This window comes from Haliaeetus albicilla, chromosome 9, assembly GCF_947461875.1.
Source record: "Haliaeetus albicilla chromosome 9, bHalAlb1.1, whole genome shotgun sequence".
NCBI lineage: Eukaryota > Metazoa > Chordata > Aves > Accipitriformes > Accipitridae > Haliaeetus > Haliaeetus albicilla.
In genome coordinates, this window is record NC_091491.1 from 37,839,877 (window position 1) to 37,863,658 (window position 23,782).

At 42.1% G+C, this 23,782-nt stretch overlaps 1 protein-coding gene across 2 annotated transcripts in view; it reads right to left on the bottom strand.

The window, feature by feature from the left end:
• FNDC3B (fibronectin type III domain containing 3B) overlaps positions 1-23,782 on the bottom strand; it is a 210,119-nt gene that overhangs the window by 53,001 nt on the left and 133,336 nt on the right. For both annotated transcript variants that reach the window (XM_069792717.1, XM_069792718.1), the window contains exons 7-13: positions 23,723-23,781; positions 17,176-17,333; positions 14,887-14,946; positions 11,911-12,049; positions 11,521-11,574; positions 3,093-3,217; positions 306-480 (exon numbers count right to left, since the gene is read on the bottom strand). In XM_069792717.1, the coding sequence (XP_069648818.1) occupies positions 306-480; positions 3,093-3,217; positions 11,521-11,574; positions 11,911-12,049; positions 14,887-14,946; positions 17,176-17,333; positions 23,723-23,781 (770 nt within the window). The remainder of the gene's footprint in view (positions 1-305; positions 481-3,092; positions 3,218-11,520; positions 11,575-11,910; positions 12,050-14,886; positions 14,947-17,175; positions 17,334-23,722; position 23,782) is intronic.

The window sequence follows — 23,782 nt, forward strand, 5'->3', positions numbered from 1 at the left end:
GCAAGCACACCACAGAGCAGTGAGGACACGGCAGACCAAACTGGTTAAGGACAAACTGCCCTATACCTTACAGACTCCTGTGAAGCTTTGTAATGTAATCATGCATGACAGTACATATTTTTAGCTAAGGATTCATAACTCTGCTGTGGAGCAGAACAAATCACACAGCTCTGTCCTGCCAAGTACCCAGTACTCCTAGAAGACCCTCCAAAGCAGCAACCCACAATCTTCTTGGTGATCTTGAATTAATAAATGAAAACTCAAACTAAGTCATGCAGTATACTTTTTAGTAACACGGTACTTACATTATCTTCTTCCTGAATTTCCAGGGTGTAGGAAATCACTTCTTCTGGTGTACATCCTTCTACTTTATTCCACTGCAATGCGATCCACGTAACACCAGCTCGAACAAGCCTTGGTGCAGAAGGGGTCTGAGGAATATTACCTGCAGTGTAGCATACCACCTCCTGGCTGTACCCACTGCACAGAGACAGAGAAGGAGAGAGAGGAATATTTTAAAAAAAAACAAAACAAACCAAAACCAACAGAACAACTCAAACTTCAGTGTATTTAGAGAAATATTTCACATTTTCAAAAAAATCTAGACAACGTTAAAATTTCCCAGGTGGAAAAGATGAGCACCCAGTTAGCAAATGCCAAAACTAAGAACAGGAAAAAAAATGCAGAATTATCTATGTCCTCACAGTCATTTTTACAGATCTCATCACAATAATATCGGAAAAAATAATATTTGATTGCCCAAAAGTATTACCCATTAACTGTGAAGTAAAGGAAAATCTCATTTAACAAAGGGGAACTTAAGCATAGGAAATAAAGCCCCAAGTGTTCAGCTTTTAGATGTTGAACTTGAGATGCAGTTTCCATCTTTTATAAGCTCAGAATACAACTTCTATTTAAGCTACACCTCTGAAAGCCAAGTACTTCAGCAAATCCAGTCCCGCTGTTTCAGATATCCCCCTCCAAAGAAAGCAGGGAAAATTTATCCAGTCATGACCATACATGCTCAGCATCATGTAGGAGCTGTCTGGTGCAGGCACAGATACCGTCCAACCCTCCAGGCTGGCTCTACTCCTTCCCGACTTTCCCTGCCCAAACTTCTTTGCATCTTAAGCTGAGCATAAAGTTGCTCTTTGCACAGCTCAGGTTGCAACTGGAGAGACCATCCGCGGCAGAGGAGATGCACGCTCTCATCTTGTCTAAATCCCAGCACACAACGCCTTGAAACATTACAGGCAGTTGTGTCGAGCAAGCATAGGAAGAGTTCTCTTAAGACTCCATGCAGAACATATTACGTACAGTGGAAATTTGAGAACAAAGTTTAAAATGGACAGATTTTGGTGAATTTTTGGGAGGACACCATCAGAACTCTCAACCGAAGGTAACGTTCTCGCAATTTGCAAACCTCTGTTTCCAAAGTACAAACATATTTTGTTCCTTAAAGTCATTGCATGAATTTAACGCACACAAAAAGCCACATCTCCCTTTTCTGAGTCTTCTTTCTCAAAAATAACATATTTGTTGAAATATTCTTAAAGTGAAAAAAATCAACCTATAACTAACACCCAAACAAGACAAAAATCATCTGAAGTGCTAAGTCCACAAGCATTACAACCAACCAAAACCATCTTATGACACAAAGCGTTAGGTGACATTATCGTGTCGTAATTTTGAGAGCTGTCTATAAAAATAAGCCACGTGCTGTTGGTGCTTATCTCATAGATTAAACACAGAGCAGCTGACCATAAATATAGTTCTTAGTTCAATCCCTTCTCAACAGCCTGAGGAAAAAAAGAGAGGGAGAACAACAACAACAACAAGAAGTTGGGGAGGGTTGAAGCATGCCCTAAGATATTTTAAAAACCTGGAGTCTGGCAAAGAAAAGAGATGCCAAAACTGGGAACTTTGCACAAAACCAGCAGTCCCCTTCCAGTTACACTCTGCAGCTCCAGCTCAAGCCTCTTTCTCTCTCCAGATCAAGTATTATTTCAATAGGGAGGGCAGTAATCTTGCAAGAAGTTGGCAAAAGGGACTCTGTGCACACATGAACAGTCCCAGTGCATCTCAGAGGGAAGACACAGGAACATGAATAAAGAAACTTTTACAAGCTATATCTTACTAAGAGGTTTGTGTTTTGGCAGAGAGAACAATACAGGAATCTCCCTCAGCAAAACACATTGTTATATACTACTAGTGTTTCTTTTTCTGTCCCTCTTGTAATAATGATTAGATCCTGTTTGGCTAAGAAGGACAACAAAGGAGTATACAAGAGCACTGGATGTTTAGCTTCTTCACAGCTAAACTTTTCCTGGCCTATTTTCCTTCCGTGAGTACAGGAGCGCACAGCCCCTGCAGCACGGTATCTCTTTGGGCATGCTCTGGTCCTCAGCTGTGTAACATTTTATAGCCCAGTGCTCCCCAGCAGCTCCTAGAGGACTGCAGTAAGCCTGATTTCTCATCGTCTTCATTTGAGCGCATCTGTTCACGTGCAAAGCGAAGCAGAATATGAAAGCCGTCCTGCAGGGCCCTTGGGTGTGCCTGTCCTCTCTTGGTCCTGGCTCTCTCGCCCTTCTTTCCCACCCCATCAGCCAGCCCTGCCAGTCCTGCCGAAGAAGGAAGGGACTGTACTGCTGAAAAAAGACAGAAGGGCTTTGCTTTAAACCAGAAAAATAAATATATCAACATTCCTTTCAAAATCTGGAACTCAGCTTCCTCTTGCTTGTTTTTCTTGGTTCACAGAGGTCCCTAGTGGGAATTTTACATAACAGATGTATTCTTTTTGTATCAGGAATAGGCCACAAAACACCATTTAACACCTCAGAAGGAGCCTATCTTCTTAGGTTAACCTCATCATACTGAAGCTACACGATGGGAGGTGAATGATACCACCAGGGAAGGTGTGACTTACTCTAAAGCGTTATTAATAGCGCAGATGTCAGATATCCAACTCAAAACCATAAAGAAAGGAAACAAACAAAAATCCCCTCCCAAAATTCCTCTTTACGCTGTCATTGGCAGTTAAACTTTTCAAGTGCCACTTTTTCTCAAGAAAGCGTGTACCTTGGGTGACTTACCTAGTACCGATGTCATTCTGAGCTGCTAATCGGAAGGTGTAACCCAAAGCCGGACACAGCTTAGTCAACTTGCAATGCTTCTGGCTTCCAAAGTAACATTCTCTGAAACCACTGTTCCTCTTTCCCTAGAAAGAGAGCAATCTGTAATTGGATAGCTATGAAACAAAACCACGCGGTTCTTATTTTAAAAAGGGCTGTTAAATGATATTAGAATTAGACGCTTTCATACAGGCACTGTGCAAAGAAAGCTGTGTAAGCCGCTGACAGCATTACCTAAAATAATACAGATCAACACAGTCAGTCTGCTGTCAGATTCCTCCACTTTTCAGATTCTTATCTTCATGAGATGTATCTACAGCTTCTGTCATTCTGCTCGAAATGCAGTTTATCCTACTCATTAACAAAAAAGCGTGCCAATTAAGGGTGAAATTCATCTCTGAACTGACCCGGTCAGAGGAGCAGAGGAAAGCTGTAACCAACATTTCTTGCAAGCGTTGCCCTCTGCACCTCATATCCCACGTAAGCCCTCCCCGGTCCTTCAGAAACACCCTGTCTATCCCACAAGAGGGCTCTCGCTCCCCGCCGTCCAGCCCAGGGCCAACCCCAGCGACTGCCCTCGAGGGCAAAAAAATTGATTTTAACTCATCACGGAGGAATATTTAACGCGTCAGGTTCTGTACCCATCCCACTGCTCAAAGCAGGGGGCGCGCGATGAGCGAAGAGGATTTGTTGGGAAGCACAAAACTTTGTTAAGAAACTTGGATGCCAGAGATATGTATGGTTTATGGGAGCTTCACATCAACGTGACCCGGAGCGACGATGAGCCCTGACAAAGCCGAGATGGGTATCGAGACACCTCTCTGGCTCCCAAGTCCTTCCTCAGGTACATCAGGTACGCACCAGCACGGCCGAGGACAAGGACATTCCAAAGTTCTCTCCCTCCCTGCCACAATTAAAACAAAACAAATACCTTTTCAATCCAACCCAACTTGGTACGGCCTGGGGTAAAAAAAAAAAAAAAAAAAAAAAAAAGCCGAGCTTTTTGCAGGACAGAGACCCCGAGACAACAAAGAGTATCTAGTCTCATCCTATGCCACATGTGGGAAATGGTCAATTTGAAATCCTTCAGGAGAAAGGGCATGGATTGCTCAACTCTATGTAAATAATATCCACCTGAGCTGAAGCAGTTTAAAGGAGTTTTAATTTCAATATCTGAATACAATATTAATGGACAACTACATTACAAGGTACCCCAAACCACACCAGAATAGAAACCTAGCAAAGCACACCCATGGGTTCAGACTGGTGCAGGAGATAAAGTTATGCCGATCTCTGCAACTTCTTCTGACTTAAGAGCTCTGCTATGCCATTTCCTATTTTCGGCACCCGTCTCCACAGTTTTTAATTTTTATTTTATCTCGGTAAAATCAACATCTGCCCATAGAGAAGGCTACTTATTTCACCCAATACACACCAGCTTGGCAGAAGACTCGATGTTTCTATGCCTAAGCAGACTAACAGGATTATTATTCATACAGGCGTCCCCCACTGCAGTCAACAGCCTCACTTACTGCTGCCTCCTTGGGCTCTGCCTGTCCTCCCACACACCGCTCTTCCTCCACGCTCAATACATCACTTCAGCATTAAAGATCTCAAAAATGCCTGAGTGGGACATACATTTTTCACTGGCCCATTCTCCAGCCCCTATCGACTTCCACTTCTTTTCACTCAGATAGCAACACAGAAGGAAGCACTCCATAAAATGTTTGCAGCAGATCTCCAAAGTGTGTTTATCAAGCTAGAAAGGATCATGCTGACCTCCAGCATGGCACAACAATTTGGAGGCACTGAAGGGACACTTAGCACACTGGCAAACAGCCACAACTTACTTTTATTTATACAGTGTGATCCTACACTTGTTCTAGAACTCGGTTTTATACACCATCTTCTTCAACTTCACCCACCTGCTCCAGCTGTAACATTACTGTACGGCTCAAGTAAATTAAGGGGTGGAATTGGAAGAGAAGAGAATCAAGAATCCTAAAGCAAAAGTCTTCTGTAGATGAGAAAACTTTTTCAGATTTACAATCCCTAGATATAGAGTTATATGATAAAACTCCATTTGGACAAAAATAATAGGTCACCATACTTCCCAGCTCAGCAATAACGTATTTAAAATCCAGGCTATACAAAACCTAATTAAGTAATCCTATGTTTTAGTAAAATATCCATTCATCAGTGCAGGACTACCAAGAATAGATCCCCCCCCCCCAGTGCACAGATGCATTAAATTAATTTTTCTCTAACTCTTTAATGACTTCACTATTTGTAAAGCATTTGAAAACATTTCTTTCTGATTTCTTGCTTAAGAATGTACGTTTTCTATCATTTTCCTATGCTTTTTCTCCAAGAGAACAAAGTGACCAAATGCTAAGCATGTGGTTGATAAAGAGATGAACAGCGATGGCTGGCTAAAAAGGAAACTCATGAAAAACTCCCACCTGTAGCACAATGCCTGAACTGAGAGCAATGGGCCAAGTAATCTGCAATTTGTCAAACTGGTGAGTTAAAACTTTGCAAAGATTGCCAAACATTTATCTTCAACTTTGCAACAGTAAAAATTCCGATACTGTATATATTTTTCTTCTAGAACTGGTATTGTACATTCCCCAGACTTGCTCAGAGTCCGGCTGGTATTCAAATTACTCAGACTGGCTGGTATTTTGGATTCTGTTGGCACTAATTGGAGAGGCTGGCCGATATTTCTAATTATCCTGGCATTAATAGCCTGGAAATAGTCTCTCCATTCCTTCTCTCCCAAGATTTATGGAAGCACTAATGCTGGCATAATTATAGACAGGAACAACTGGCAGGCTGGTACTGGCTGCCACCCAAGAGCCTTACAGCTTTCCCAGAATCCTTCTCCTATTCTTTGTACACTCAGCATCCAAGTTTTAATCCTTTAAATAAGGTTTCGTAAGTTGCTTAAAATACACTGTATCATTTCCGCAAATATTTCTAATCCACAAATTTCAGAGGGAGAACGGGCACTGCCTCACTTCTTCACTAGCCCGGGTTTCTCCAGCCTGCGCTCCCTATTCTTCACGAGGACAACCCATACCGCGATGATCATCAGGGCCTGCCCCAGGAAACAAGAACAATTCAGCTCCACAAATCCACTAGGATTTGCACAATACTATAACACAGCATTTTAGCACAACTTTTCAGAGTTTTGCCTGCTATTTCAGCTATATTCCAAGCTCCACGCTCACTTAAAACAGGGTGCTTATGTTTCTCTTGGAGATTCTGTTTATCGAGACAAGGGGTTTGAGATTTTTAAATGGGTTTTGGTGACTGCATTACCTGCGGCAGACAGAGTAAATAAACACAAAAGGAGGAATGGGCCACTGCAGGTAGAGCGGATGCAGAAAGGGAGCACAGTCCTTCACAAGACCTCACTACGAAAGTCTGAATAAAAGCTGCCAGCATCAGATCTGCAACCAGGAGGCAAGGCGGCAATCTGCCGCAGGCCGTGCCAGCGTTAACTTCTGTTTGGTTCGTGTTGGCAATAAAAAGCAACAGACTGATATGCAATCTGACACAAAGCTGCGGAGCAAACTGTCAGCAATTACTGTAACACACCCTAATATCTCTGCAAAGCATCTATTGTGCAAGCTCTTACACAAGTAACTGAATTTTCTAGATATACAAACATTTGGAAGACAGAATGGGACCTATGCCGCATCCCTAAAATATACACAAAACCCAATTTTATCCAAGAGTCTCCTCTTGCATGTCTCACAGGAGCGGCATGGACACAGAACAGACCTAGAGGACAGGCAGGTGAACAAGCACAAGCCCAAGCATGAGTGCGGAGCTCCGTGTATCCGAATTCTGGTGGACCGTCACTGAGATGCATGGCCCACATTGTCAGCTAGTATAAATGAGCACATTTCTGCTAGCCCCAAGAAGTTTAAAACTTTGTGGCAGAACAAAATTATCTCCATTTATCTGTATATAAACTTTATGAACTATCCCTCACCAAATCGTTAAACAGTGTAGTACTGTATCTGTCTCTCTCTTGAGCAAATTAAAGTGAGATGCTTACTGGATGAGAATTAAAGCTGCTTTTAAGTTATATACAAAACAGCGACACACACTGCATGAGAGGGATGTTCTTCTCTCTGGCTCAGGAACAGTCCTCCACTTTCCCGTAGAGAATGAATAGGATACTCTCGCTGTCCATATGCACAAGAGAAACATTTATTTACTACCACTTAATCACAGAATGATCATTTCACATCTAATTAGTAACAAAGGCCTGATTCTTATAGCAGTGCCAGCGGCATTTTTCAACGCAGTTACAGTTTACTGATTTTGATGAATGCTGGCATGGGGAGAAAGCACCACCTCCTTTACAGTGATGTTTTCTGTTTGGTATATTTTTACTGCTATTTTTTCCAATTAGCCTTTTGCTTACCCTGAATAATCAATCCCAGCACAAAGTCATCGATTGACTAGTTCAGGTTTGTAAGTTCAAAGGCTTCAGGTTTCTAAAGTTCACAGAAAAAGAGCCTGAAGGTGGAATTTCCTTAATTACTAATTGCCAGACTACGATTGCCAATCCCAGGACCTGAGGTGCAGGCATGTTCAGATCCTACTGAATTTCAAAATACCTGAGAAGAGGGCCTGATCCTAACTCCTTTGAAGTTGATGGAAACTTTACTAACATACACCCAATGTAACTGAGCGACAATTCACTGAACTGATCTTTTACACTGCTGTTAAAGAATGAAGATCGTCCTCCATAGTTCTTCAGGAATTTTAAGCTAAAACAGTTTATTAGCAAGGCATTACAACTATATTTCAAAGACCTACGTCAGTAGTGAGAAAGAAAGTATTTGCATTTTCTAACTAACATGCAACACCAGTCAAATTACAAACCATTTGATCCAAATTGGGTGGGAGGGGAAAAGGTGGAATAGCAGGAATAGCTTTGTCTATCGGCTACTCCAGAGTCTGCAGGTCCGGAAAAACCCCAAAACTCAGAACTAAACTGAAGAAACGGCAGCTGGGTGGGACTGGCACAGTGACATATTAAGCAGTATAACCATCTCTTCATCAAAGTAGGTCAGACTACAACACACCTAATTCCAATGAAGAAATGAATGCAACTCATTTGTGTTTCATCTAAAGCTTTTGTTTCATGAGATGAGAGAAGGTTTTTAAAGTATATATGAGAAAAGACAGCTAAACCAGAGAATGGGAACAGTACTGTGTCTATTCTCAGCAAGACACAGTAAAATAAATAAAAAAAACCCCCAGCAAAACCCAACCCTGCCTCAAACACCTCTCTCCAGTCCCTTGAGCAACCATCCAGAGAAGCAGGGAACCTGCAGTAGGTACATGGGGTGGCATGGGGCTTGCTGAGGAGCGCTGCACCCGGGGTCCCAGGCAGCCCCCCCAGCACCCAGCCGGCACTGGAGCCCCTCAGCTCTGCGGGACTCCCCAGCTGCAGCCACGAAGAGATGAAACGCTGTCCTCTTGCTCCAGTTTACAACCTCACCTAATCCTAGGGCTGTAAAACATGCCGATTCTGCTGTCGTTTTACAGCAACAATTTAATTTTTGCATATACGACTCATGCCACCTAACGTTCCTGGCTCCATTTTAGATGCTCTAAACTATGCCTCTGCCCCGTAAAAACAGGAGCAGCCAGTCGAGATACTGTTGAGCACCCGACACACTTCAAGATCTGAATTGCCCCAGAGAAAGACAACCCGTTACCCGCCGTGCAGGAGCGCGAAGGGACTGCTGGAGCCTCTCCCTTGGTGGACGCGGCTAGCCCAGCTCGAGCTGGGGGAACAACGCCGTGGGCCTGGGAGACAGCCGGACACGCTCGCCCGACCACCTCCACCGCTCCCCACGTCTCCCGTGCCCGATGCCAGTTTTGTTTCTATAGCAAGAGGCTGCCGCCTTTGCGCGACAGCTTTCCAGGATCTGCGTGCTGCTTCTGTGTCGCGAGGGCTTTCCGCGGCTCGCTCGCCCGCTATCTATCCTTCCCTAGGAAGGGACTCGACTTCTCAAGGCAGACTGCCATTTTAGGGTGTTTTTCTAACTTTATCATCGGATAGATTTCTTGTTCTCCACTCACGCAAAGCCCCCTCTGCTTTGCAGCCACAATTTAATTTCCTTCTGATTGCTGATTTTCCCATGTTTATATTTTATTCTGTGCCCTGTAGCTAATGAATGTTGCTCTAGCTGAGATCTGGCAGTGCCCTCGCTGGTGCCTGGCAAGCGTTCTCCTCTTCCCTCTCATATTTATTTCTTGATTTCACTGGGACACAGTGTGGCATTGTAACAAAGTCGTTGCTTTTGCTTACGTGGAGTTTACACAACCAAGCGTGAGGGTACAGGGCACTGCAAGTGAATTCTCTTTTGTACGCGGGTGCTGTAACTCCAGGAGCTACCTGCACCCGACGCTGGAGGCACAGCTTGCAACGGCACCTGAAAAAGCGAGTGGAACAGCTTGCCGTCGCAGGTAGATGACGTTACTGCAGATGCCAGCGTAGTCAGCCTCTATCTTCAGACTTTTTCTTCAATAAGCCTTAATAGCAAGTTTTAATTCAGCAACTCAAACTTGTGTTTCTGTCTCGTATCAGAGGAAAAAAATTTTCAGCGAAGGTACACCTGTGGCACTATCTCACAAGCAGACAACTACATTTCAGTCAGGAGTCATGCCAAACCACTGGAGATGTACCAAGTTAATTTGTGCGGGGCCTTTATTCTTTCATCTTTGCTGGCTAGCTATCCGCTGGGGTCTCACATTTCAGGATTGTTACTGAGAAAACAAGGAAATTAAAATAGATGGACTAAGGGAATCAGGATGCCCTCATTTTTCCCCATCGGTACATGAGCTAGCCTAAGCCAAACTACTTTTGCCCTTTGAAAAGCAGACATCGTAACAATTCTTTCTGAAGACAAAACTCCAGGTATATACTCAGTATTAAAGGACAAGAGCATTTTAAATTGCCTTACATATATTCAAAATGATGGCTAGGCTCCATGTGGACAAAATTAACATTAAAAAATATTTGCACTGTATTAATGGCCTGTTGTTGGTCTTTCTTCTGACAAGACCTTCTGTTGCTTCCCTTCCCTTTGCAAGCTGGAATCCCTCACGTTTCCACCACTTCACTGCTGTTACATTCCCATGGCTCCAAGTTACTGGGAGCCTTGCAATAGATCACAACTGCACAGTCAAGGTGTCACCGAAGATGTAATGGGATCACCCTGGCCCACCTTTTTTGAGAAACGTCTTTTTAATCTCCTTTTCCCTGACCTCACACTCCAGTTTCTTCTTCTTCACTGAGAACCTTTCCTCTTCCATCATGCAGAGAGGGACAGCAAGCCACTCTGAAATTACTGTTTCGTTTTACTTCAGTTCAGTGGGTTTCTCATCACGTAGACCCCGCTCGCTGTGATAGTGCATACAATAAATGTTTGCACAGCTAGCAGTTCCAAACATCCAACATGTAGCAGAATGATCTGGGAACACATTACTAGTGAAATGAAGGAAAACGATTCATAACAGAATATTCCCTTTAGGATATTATTTTTAGACTACTAAAAACCTCAGGAGATGTTTCTCAGACTGCACAACTAAACATCCCTTCGCACTCTTCATTTTCTGACTCACCACCTTTTCTTCTTTACATGTTGCCCAAGCCTTTTCTGTCACCCAATACATACTTTTTCCTTCAAAGATGATGTTCACTGACTCATACTTTCTGCAGAATTATGGCTTGCACAATGGAAAGGAGGCAGAAAGGGATGGAGGGAGGACTCACAACCAGAACTCCCCCCCCCCCCCCCAGCAAATCTTGCTTTTGGCACTCTCCCCAGCAGCACACTGCTCACTAACTATGTAAGATCTCTGGGACACAGAACTTGTTTCCTTTTGTGTCTGGAAAGGGACTACTTGCCACTACATAAAGGACATCCTGAATACATTCTCTGTAGGAGGGGCTGCAAGATGACGCCTCTTCTCCCTTGAGGCAGGAACAGTGTTTCTTTCTGCACTCCGACAATATCCAGAAGAAAGATATCACGAATAGAACTCTAAGATACATCACAAGTAATTAAATAATAACTAATGTCAATTAACAAAGTACAGCAAATGAGCAATAAAAAGTTAGATTTCGAGAGTACAGAAGCAGGACATTGTCTCTGCATAAAATACACTGAATGAAGAGTTTCCCCCCCACTGTCTCTTTCACCTTTCCAACTCTTTACAGCTAATGCCATCAAGATTTCATTTGCCTACTTCTACTTTCTCCTGTATTTAATTCTTTTTCTTTACTCAGCAAATCCTTGCAAAGTCTGAGTGCCATTTATTTATGTACTTATTTCAACTAGTTGCTGCTTACCTCATCCCACTCCAGAAGGTAGCTGGTGATTTTTGAACCATTATCAATGGGTGCCTATGAACAAAAATGAACAAAAGGTAATTTGGGGAATAAGAGAAAACTACTTCCCACCCAGGCAAATGACTGCAGTTCAAAGCGAAATCGAAGCTTGAGGTTTGCACATAGCTTGGCAACCTCTTAACGAATACCGAGAAGAAGCTGGATGCAGTAAAAACACATACATTTTAAAAGTCAAGTCAGTGCACGGGGAGGGATTTGTCAGAGTACAGCGAGTTCAAGTCCCTTACTGAAAAATGACTGTCTCAGCTTTCAATTATTTTCAATGGTTACGCTCACTGCCAGTAAACTGTACTTTTCACTGCTTTCGTGCCCGATCCAAGCATTACCTACCTTCCATTGTAAGGTTAAGGAGCTTTTGGTCCTGTGCGAGGGTTTGGGTGGGAAGGGACACTCTGGTGCTGAGCTGTGAGTGGTGAAGCTTACTGGCTCTGAGCAAGATCCCTTTACTGAGTTGTACATTGCATATACCCTGGAAACAATATTCAAATGGGTTAGAATTCTGCTGACAGTTACAAGATGAGACAGCACTGCCTCAGCCACAAAATTTGACTACCAAAGCATCCACGATACCATCCACTAATGATAGATTTCTCCCAGACCAGTGGCTATCCTTATTCTACTTCACTTGATACAAATATGTAAAAAAAATTCACAGCAGAAGAGGAATATTACAGTGTTTTATGCAAATACTCCCACAGACCACTGAGTTATCATCATCACCATCACCTTTTCTTTCCACCACTATTGCCTTGCCTACTGCCAGACTTTCACGTGCTGTGCTAAAACCCGCTTTGCAATACAACAGAAAATACGAACTCATGCGAAAAAGGTATAAAATTTAATGCCTGGTTTACACTTGATTCACATGTATCATGTCGAGCGGTGGTTAACTGCTGGTCTCCTTCCACGGGTACAAGCTTCTCCTACATAGCTCAGGTGTCAACACTTAGTAGAGCTCCATGAATCAGAACTAACACAGCTCAGGATCATTGCTCTGATAAACTAAAAATCTTCAAAGCAAATTTGGTTTCAGGCAAATCCTCTATATACCAGCACAGAGGGGGATATACAATACCAAATAATGTGGGAAAGTGAATACAATATAGTTGAGCACTTCCTCACGAGGTGTTTTTCTCTGAAAAATTAATGATGTTATTTTTTCCCCCTCACATTTTCCACACAGCAAAAGCAAAGTGCAAATTGGAAGTCTTCTACTCAAAAAAAAATGTTCAAACCATGACCAGACGATGACCTCCGAGTTGGCTGTAGCTATTGTGTACTTGAATGCAGAGTTTAAGAAAGGGCAATTTCTAAATTTGTTTTCAGTAGATAAGAGTAATATACGTACAATGGCCACCTATGTGGAATCAAACTTTTTGGGGGAGGTTCACAAGAACAGCTATAGCGCTGCTTTACCCATCACCTGTTAGCAGTCAGAAGTGAAAACAAATGCAATTAATTAATTGAGTCTGCATCTGGCAAGCGGTGTGTATGTGTGCTGGAAACCAGCATAGCTAAGCATCAAACACATACCATCGGGGAATACAACCATGCAAAAATGAGCTTAATGAGCATCTTCTGCAAGTCACTGAAACACTGAGCGCGGTCATTTCTGAAGGTACCAAAATAATACTGCTTGGAGAAATACAGGAGGTAGATTCAGAGCGAACAAGGTTCTCCTGGGTGCCCAGGGCCCAGCAGGGCAGGAGCGAGAGCAAGCGGCTTGGCCGCGTGGAGACGAAGCCCTGAGAGATGCTGCCAAGGTTAGGGAGACCCAAGGCGATCTGCTGAGTAACTGTTGGCCCCATAAATTTCTTTACTTAACAGATTTATTCCTTCGCTGTCGTTAATACATAACGCAGCTTCAGTCAAGAAAAAAATTGTTGCGGAGGAAAGCAAACAGTCGGCCTTTTCAGGGTCGGTTCCCTCCACTACAAACACATGCTGCTCCTTTTTAAGTCTGACTGTTATATTTAGCCATCACTACTTCTTTTTAAACATAAGTTATTGCTAACTGTTCACAAACGATTTATAATTTGGCAAACCTGCAGGAAGGAGGAGGGAGCTGTAGGTACGGAGAAAGAAGTCAGCCAGGATACGGGGCAAATACCCACAACGGCCCTAAAAATCACACGAGACCTCACCGCCACGCTGTGTGCGGTGACTGCTCTGCTGTTTGAAGCCAGCTTTAAAAGCGATGCTCAATTGCTTACAGCAGGAAGCTCAGCAGGGTTTTACAACCTTCTCTCCTTGCTACCATCCATTTGCTGCTAGGGCTGGGACTACCGCCCGACCTGGGAGCCTCCGTCTGCTACTTGTTTACAAGAAGTTACTTCTGGTCCTGTGCTTCTACTTCTAAAGTTCATTTTAGGGCTCCGCTAGGAAGTATCCTCGAAAAAAAAAAAGAAGCTGTAGCGTCAGACTTCGGTACTGGGTCTTTTTTAGAGCTCAGAAGCAAAGTGTTTGTTTAAAGTTTTACAAACAGGAGCAGCCTCGACGTGAAAAAGCATGCCAAACCTAGCCCTTGTCTGGAAAAACAGAAGGAAACAATAGACAGGAGTGAAAGCATTTTTTTTAAAAGGATATTGAGCATAAGTGAACAGGATGTGAATTTGAAGCCTTGCTCATAAGCAAAGTCTTTTAAAAAAAGTGCAACACGAGCAGATAACACAGATGGTATTAAAAACATCAGGGAGCAAAACTGAGAATGTGTTAATAGTTAATAAATGTGTAAACACATTTTTAGAATCAAAGAGAAATACACTCTGAAAATATCAAGACAGGCCAGCGTGAATCCATTTTTGGGGGCATAAATGCTGAAATTACTATGGGCAGATGGATCTGTAATCAGCAGATTTACTTCACGAAGCAAGGAGTACTTATGAAGAAACTGTGCTGGAGTACTTTCAGCGCTAGCACACCTATGTTACAATAACTGAAAAAATGCCAGTTGCTTGAGACAAATTTGTAAGAAGCTTGAGGTATCCCACTTTCATACACAAGCACTTCCAGGCCTGTTATACATATAGACAGAAATACAGATACACAGACGTCGTCCTTTTTCCTCTTACTCCAGCAATGAAAAGAACATGACAGAAAATGTATTGTTCAGAAAGCACTCCTGTAACTTAAAGCTCGAGCCAAAAATCTATCAGAAAATATTTAGAAGCCACTGAAAAAACAGCTACAGAGGTGACCATGAAATTCTTGAGCTACACTGTATACTCAGATAAAGAACTTCCACATTTATTCTCATATAATTGAAGAGTTTATATTTAAGTGACATTCATAGTCACACTAACTCACCTGACGTGATAATCTGTTGCTGGCCTAAGGTCTTTCAGGTTATATTCTAATTCTTCTCCACTGCAGGAAAAAAGTCCAAACCCAACAAGTCAATAAATTATGAAAAGCAGTATCACACTTAGCACAGCTAGTCATTTTCCAGTGACTAGCAACTCCCTTATATTATGATTTGAAAGAAAAATAATCCCACCACAGAAAAACAGTAGTAAGCAATATACCAACAATTTGTCAACACGCTTCATGTTTCCCGAAAACTTTATACAGCTCCATATACACAGAAGAAAAGTAGTTATCTCAATTTATACAGTAAACTAGCTATATGGGTTTATTTCAATGCTATCCTTACATTTTGTTGCTATAAAGCTCATTGTGTTTTTTTTAACCCTCGAAAAGAGCAGAATCGATACATTACTTTTGTACTTTCTGTACATTCACTATTTCAAAATACTTTACAAAAAGTGAGAGTCATTGAACGTCAGAGGAAAAAGTATAGTTGCTCGCACTACCGTTTCACTTACTTGCTGTCTCTTCCAGAACCACACTCTCTGTGAGGACCATGGCCAGGAGACATGTAATTAATGCCCTAACAGCTGGACCCAGATCTCTTTCAATACCACGAAAAGTAAAAGCACACAGTTTCAGACATTTTAGGAAAAAAAAAATCAGCATATAATCTATTAATTTCAAATGTAGCGAATGTAGTTAGGGCTATTCTTTTTCTTTTTGGCTTGTTCGCTGGTAAATGAACACTAGGCTCAGTCATGTGTTGCCAATTCTGTGAAGATTAAGGTACAGGTCAGTACTTCATAAGTAATAGCCATCTCATGTAAGTGCTTGGCTTATTCATGATTTTACTAAAATACGGGAAACAAGAAAATTCTCATTAGCATAAAGAAATAATTCATAGCTAGCTGGACAAATACAGGGAGACATCTCAAAATCAAGAGAACAAAATCAACCAGAAAGCACATGCCTGCTGGTTTGCCAGAAATCTACCAAAAAACACTTTGGTTGGTTTTTTTTTTTTATATAATCCAATGCTCTGCAAATTCAGTTTTTTCCCTCCAACATGAGTGCACCTCCTTGCAAAGACAATGTATTCAACATATTGCAGACTTTCTTTTGCCTATAGTAATAATGATTACTGCTGCTCGTGTCGGAGTGTACCACATTAAGCTAATGGCTGTCCTCTGGCCAGCAGCAGAGATTACTACTAGCAGCTTTAAAACAGATGCACAACATTTCATAACTAGGAGAAAATGTGCAGCCATCACACCAGCAAGCACAAGAAGTACTAGAAAGCATCCTTCCCATTTTAAGAGCTCGGCAGCACACGCTAACCTATAGAGATGCTCACGCTGGCTTACAAATAGCTAGTGTAAATACCAGAAAAAAGAAAAAAAATAAAAATCAGGCAATGTTTCCCTGGCTAATATGCTCTTTTAATACTACCCAAGACAGTTCACACAGACCTGCCTCTAGCATACCAAGAGGAATACCCTAATTCACAGGACATCTTAAGAAAGGAGATGGTTTGGTCTCGAGAGGCAATTCCATAAATGCTGTATCACCCGGACTTTATTCAATGAGATTTGGGAAGGATTAGCTATTTCACAAGAGCCAAGGTCACATCTCAAAATTTTCCTTCCTAGACGTCATTAGTGGGAAAAATAAAGGCATAACACCATATGTACTTGATCACAGAATGAGCTCAGAGGATCATTGGAAGTAGAAACAGAGAAATCCCTCAGAATTTTTACTGAAGGCTGCTGAGAGCCAAGTATTCGTTTTTTTCTGGGGAGCCTACACTGCTGATCAGTGTACTCCCTCCTCTGCTCATCTAAGACACTACGAAGCAGTAAAGCCCTCCAACTTTTGCTCATTAGCTCAAAAAGCAAGCTTTACCGTTCTTAATTCTGCAAGTCCACACAACATTGAGCCCATTAGGAAGGCAGTTATCCTGCCTGCATGGTGTACACGAAAGGTTTTGACATTTAGCATAAAAGTAACCTTTTCATTGGCAATGGGAGAGACAGCATCACAGGCAAGATCGGCCATATGTCGGGGAGGTGGGATGGGAAGGCAATTAGGGACTTTGTGACATGCACTCAACCAGCTCCCTGCAAGCTCTTCCAGCAAGGCGGGCTGCTGGGACAGCGAGGGAGCAATCCCAGGGTGTTCAAGTGTGCAAACTTTTTTCTGCAAGCAATGGGCATGCCAAAATACACCCTGAAAAGCTCAGAGAATTTATTCCCAATGAAAAAACAAGTGTAAAAATGATGCTGTTACCTGTAAATTATCTTGTATTTTCCATCCCTCCCTTTATCCGATAAGGCAACCTCGTAGGTACAGGTGTAAGGCAAACCGTTGTTGTGTCTATCTGCATTTAGAAGGCCAGTGGGAGGTGACCAGGAAAGTAAAACTGTTCTTGCTTGAATATTTGTAACCTATAAAAGAAACATCAGTTACTCTGAATTCCAAGAAAAACACTACTCTCTTAAGTATTGCTTTTTGCTTGCATCTTCACAATCAATTTCTTGTAAAAAGGAATTTTCAGAACTACAGGTGAAAAGTAAAGGGTCAGAAATGGTCATCAGCACCACAAACAAAAACACAGATTCATGGCATAAACTAATCTCTAACAGATGAGGAATACAGAGAGCTGTCCCCCTGCAGGGAACTGCCTTGTCACTGCCTGAGCATTCAGCAAAGGATGCCTCGCACCCTTCTGGAGGTACCTGCTGCTGCGGCCGTTACCAGAAGGGAAGTGGAACTAAGTGGAACAAAGACTTTATCCCACAGATTGTTTTGTACGCAATTATTTTTCTAAAGCTTTTGTTAGGGAGACTCTCTAATAAAACTCTGACGGCTTTTTCAGTCACCCTGTTCCTCGTTGTAATTTGAAACTGCAATAATTCAACCGTGAATAAATAAAATAGCCCAACTCAATCTGCAAGGTTACGCTGACTCAAAAGCATAAGGGAAAATCATAATCGAAGTCCAACTTGTCAATTAAAAATGACATTGCAAATCAATCACTTTGTGCCCGGAGAGAAAGACTGCATGCATGATCTGTATTCACCCCTGGGTCTGACACCTCAGTGGCAGATGGGTAAGGATTCTCTTCCAATAAAACACGGAAAAAATACCTCAAACCCCTGGACCAGAACAACTCTATCACCCCACCAGTGCAGCTGTATTCTTCTGGAAACACAGGTCCACATAACTCTAGACTGCCCAAGCTTACAGAACTAGCATCGCCTTTCTCACCAGGAGAGCCCACTGGCACGGTGCCGGAGGCATCGTTCATCAGCTGCACGTACTGAACAGCAGCTTTCCAGAAAACAGCCTTCTGTTATCAAGCCAAGAAAGAAGAAAAAAGAAACCACCACCACCCCCCCCCCCCGCCCCACCACTGTCTCAAAAGAAAAAGAAACAAAAACCAATAGTTGCCCTGGCTATCCTGGAAAGACAGCATAATATTTTTCTGCACGCCTTCTGAAAAAAGCCCAGGGAAGCCTCAAAGCCACCATAGCCTCAAGCTCTCTGCCACAAACTCTCCACTTTTCGTAATCAAAATGACTATGTTTTTCTTTCTTAATTGCAGTGAAAATGTAGAGAATATTTTTGTAGCTAGCCTCCATGAGGAGGAAGCAAAGCACCAGGTTCTATATTCTTTATTCATTTCTTCTACGCATCAAATTTCACTGGTTCCATCATTTTAACAGATTTTTCCGACACACAGACCAAAACATTGTTATTTCAGAAGGTGTAAGATGAATGATGCAGGTGCTTAGTTACACATTTCCTACACTTTTCCTGAGACAATTGAAACACCTTACCCATAGATGACTTGGTAATGAAATCTTAGCAATCAGCTTTCAGGGACTGCTTGTTTACAAATCCGGCTTCTGGATATCTTTATATAAGAGAATATTTAACTTCTCACATGAAAACACATTGCTTCCAGCTGAAGAGCACTGCAACTGTTGTGTGTGATACCCATATATCAAGCAGGTTCTTTCTGAGCAAGTCATAAATCTGTTTTTAACAGACTGACAAGTAGGTGACATCACAAAATGTCTCATCTGAACTTAGACACCATGCTCTCAGAAGTTGAAGATTTTAATTTATAGCAGCACACTTAAGTCTTGCCAAAAAGAAAACCTCTGTTCAACCTAATGTGAACAACAAGTTGTCAGGCAAGAAGGTTCAAGTAGTATCAAGCTTTTTTTTGTAAAAAATACGAACAGGCAAATTGTTGTATGAATTTTCATGGGACTTCTTGCTCTAGTCACATCTCTTTGATGCTACGAAATCAATGTTTGCTTCAAAAACTTGGACAAGTGAATACTGATACTGGATTAGACAGCTTACGAGAATCTTGAACGATTCAAATAAGACAGGAAAGTTAAATTTCTGAGATATATATACACACATATATGTGAATGAAATTGTGACAAAGATATTTAGAGCTAAAAGTCTGTATTTTAAATAATATTTTGATCAGAAAACTAGATAGTAAGATCCAAATAAACTTTTTTTTTTTTAACATACATTACTGCTATGCCAGCTCAGCCCATCAACACATAGTTTCTTTTATTATGGAAATATGCTTGCATAATTGTTTTTCATACATTCAGACAGACTTGGAGCTGGAGGCATGATATTCTGCCAATGTTCTATTGAAATGTTTTTCTCTATGACTACTCACAAGGACACACGTATATATTCTGCGTACAGCAAAAACTCTGGCCTTTCATGAACTACAGCAATCTGTAAAAAGTTAGGTCTTTCACAGTTTCTTAAAGTAAGAGAAAGTATCTTATGCACTAAGCACTAGAAACTGTTAGACTATTATTCTGAAGACAGCGTGCAGACATTTCCATGCAGAGGATAAAAGTCCAAACCCAGTTGCAAAGCTGCTCCAGCCACACCATTAACTTCTCACCGATACAGCAGCGTTCCGAGCGGCTGCTGGCCTGCCTCGCTGCTGCCATGTACACAGTAACTGCTGGCGGAGGTTTAAAAATAAACACCAGAAATAGTTAAATACGATTCTTAGCTGCGCTAAGTACACACAGCAAGTGTAGTAAAGCAAGCGAGGGGTCACCGCCTGCATGATAAAGTCAGAAAAGGCAAATCTATACACTCCCTGGGTATAGAAAGCAGAACAGTACTGTGCACGTCAGCATGAGCACCGGGAACAGATTTATCTGTATGGATAGAGATAAACCTATCTGCTGCTCACCGACTAACAGACTCGATATCGTATCATGTTTACCAGCCAAAGGGCTATCTCTTCAATATCTGATTTAATGGCCAAAGCCACCACTTAACTTTACCGAGGAACTCCTACCCGGAGCAGGAAGCACTAGCTTTGCTCTGAAAAAGGGTAAGTTAAATAAATGGGGTTATGATAGGCTGAGAATAACAAGCGGGCACTTGCAAACCAGCTCAGTAGCTTTAACTCCAACTTTTCTCGCTCACACCTGGGAAAACAAGCACCTTTCAAAAGATACGGAGCTGCTGAACAGATCTGGAGCAGCCCTTTCCACGCTGTAAGGAACAGCACAGCTAACACGATGATGGTTGGCTTAATGTCACTACTGAACTCGCAGACGCAAATACTTAGCTGTAAGTAAAAAAGTTTATTGTTCATTAATGGTGCCCTAATTCCATCCGACCAAAATATAGGCAGCAGGAGCACCTCTTCCTAGGCTGGGCAGGTAAACCTTTGTGCTGCTTTCTAGTTAGCCCAGCCTGTCTCATCTGTCCCCAGAATTGCTGTGCTCCCTTTGAACAGGACTGGCCTGGCCTTTTAGCTGAGACCTAACAAAAGATTCTCCCACAAGGAGTTTTGTATGTCTGGTAAAAAGCACAGTTAATTAGTTTCTGAAAACTTCTCAGTTTACACAGTAAATGCCTGCTTTCTACTCTACCAAAACTCAGTGGTGTAAATAATTATTTTATAAAAGCCCCTGGGAAAGAATCCCAACTCCTGCACTACTTTAATATGCTTACAAGACTGATGAATATCGGTCCTTCCCGTCTTTCAGGTAACGAACAATGTTTCTGTACAACTTTCATTATCTTTCAAATTCCGGGTTAGCATTCACAGGCATCGTGTGGTTCGGGGGTTTATTGTACGTGTGAGAACTACACTGCAAGCAACATTCATTTACTGCCTCGAGGGCAGCGTTTGAAAGACTTGGGGGTCAAATGAATTCACGGTTATTACCGGGTCGAGATTTTGCTTTTAAACTATGGCTCTAATCCCGCAATTTTCGGCAAAAATCCCGATGCTTAAATATGAGTTTCGCTGCAGAGCAAGTCAGCGGGAGCAGGCTGCCTTCTGGAAAGTCAAACTGATGTTTGAGCTCTGGCTCCGCGGACCCGCGGCGTTTCCCCGCGGGAGGCGATGCCCCCCGAGCCGCTGGGCAGCCGCGCCGTCGGATGCGGCGACGCTGCCCCCCGCCACTTCGGAAACCCAGAATCAAGTTTCCCCTTCCCTCACCGAGGTGTTTGCTCTAGAGAATGCTTACTTTGTCTGCGATAATGCGAATTAAAAATATATTTCGGTTCAAGTAAAAACATTGACGGGGCGGGGGGGGCAAAAGGCTTCTTTTCAAATTTTTGCAGTCAAAGGGATAAAACTATAATGACATTTACAGTTTGGCTGCACGTGTCTCAAACAGGCAACAACATCTATTATCGAAAACAGACTTTTTATAAATTAATAACTTAAAAGGTGTGTGTATTTTGTACTCGGAAAGGTGAGAGAGACTTTGTCACATAGAGGTACCTGGACAAGCTACATTAAAGACACCTCCAAGCGATTCTATGGCTGCGGGGTCTCCTGCAGGAGTTGCTCAGGTGGGTTCACCACCGCTGACGGTGGAAAGAACTGCTCCTTTGGACACAGAAAAGCCACGTGCTGCACACAGAGCATCACTCCACTGGCCACTGACTGACTGCTTTGTGCCCTTTCGTTTTAATAGTGTCATTTCTTTCTACACAATTGTTTTTCTATACATTGTTTTATTTTTCATTCATATATGCATAAGGCTCACCAAGAAATATGGCCCAGCTGACTATTTATGCATAATATGATATATTTCTATCAGATATAATACTGACTATGCACACACATAATCATTCATAGCAATTAATGGTTTGTGAGACTCCTATGAGTTTAATTACTCACAAATGTCAAAGTTACAGAGAAAATAATAGATAATCCCCAGCATCTTCTCACTAAATGTCATTATTATTGAACTACCATTTGTCATGTTTTAGATTTCTTTTTCCAAGGGGGAAAAAAAAAAAAATAAAAGAGAGAGATTCCTATTTTTGAAATGATTCAAGGAAAAATATTCTTGTCTACTTCTAGTTTTTTGCTCCCCTCCACGTTAAATGCTGTGGTTACCATAAATCTAATTGTACAGAGCTCAATCCTGCAAACTCCTCAAACAGGTTCTCTCTCCTTACCTCTACAGATATAAGTATGAAATAACACATTTGTCACGTCAGCTCTCCGGATCTTTGTAGAAAGCACCTAGCTGTGGCATTTTACCAGATGAGCAACGTTCAGGTAGTCCTTGGTACAAAAATATCGACTCACCCTGTACAATAAACTAGCCTAATTTTGCGTTAAGTGCACTGTCTTCCCTTCTGATCTCCCAGAAACTCTTCTCTTAAGTCTTCAGCTTAGTATTGTCACTTGTTTCTACACAAAACACAGCAGCTTTCCTTCTTGCAAACACAAACTCAGGCTGTAGCCCCCTGGTATTTATTATTTCTGCAGGTCTGGTTTACAGTCTGGCTGGCTTTGAATCTGCTCTTGTACGATGCCACGACACTAGGATCCAACACCTACTGATGGAGCAATTTAAGACGAAACACCTTGTGTATTTATTCAGAACAACAGCATCCAAGTGAAGAGAGCCTAAAAATAAAACAGCCTGTGTTCATGCCTGCCTGCCCCTGAGCCCTGCCACTTCGGCACCTAAGGCATAGCCACCCACTGCAGAATTTCTTTGTATCAGCCTCTATCAGCTACTGTTGAACCCAGTCTTTAGACGAGCTTTCCAACTGTTATTTTATTTGCTTACTTGTTTACTAGCTTTCCAGCTGGACAGAGAAAGGTCTGAGCCCTGACAGAGCAAAGGAGATAAAACAGAGCCGTAACCTTCTGCCTTGCGACTCCTTCTTCAAATGCTTGTTTGGACCATTCATTTACATCAACAATACTCTTCTGGTTTTCATTTGACACACCAAACGAGAAAAACATCACATTCAAAGGGCTTACAACCAGATTTATTAAGAACCTTACCTGACTGTGGTCACATCCAGCATTACGGTTATTTACATGGTGATTCAATTCCATTATAATTCACATGCTTTTATGGCTCAGATAAATGTAGAATATAGTAATTGCCATTGAATAATAGAATTAGCTTAATTTAATCATGATTAGAGATATAAATTGCTCCTGACAAATAAAATTAAACCCAGGGGAGAGGGAGTAGGAGCTATGTAGATCACCCCAGTGCAGAGCTCCCCCTCCCAGCATGAATACTGGGAGTTGTCCTCTGGAAACAGGCAACTGGTGGGATTCCTGCAGTGGGCAGAGCCCACAAATAACCACGAGCACATAAGACGCTTCCAATGTATATCCTGGCAAAAAGAGTTAGGTACACACAGCAGCAACAATCTACTAAGGAAAAAATTCAGAGGTGCTCCCCTGTGAAATCACCAGTATGTTGTGACACAACCTACATATCACATATGCTATTTTGTGTGTGTGTGTGTGTGATAATTTGGGATCACATACCTGTGGTTTCTCCATTCCAGAAAGAATGTCTTGAACCCTTTTTGTTTCCGAATCAAATTC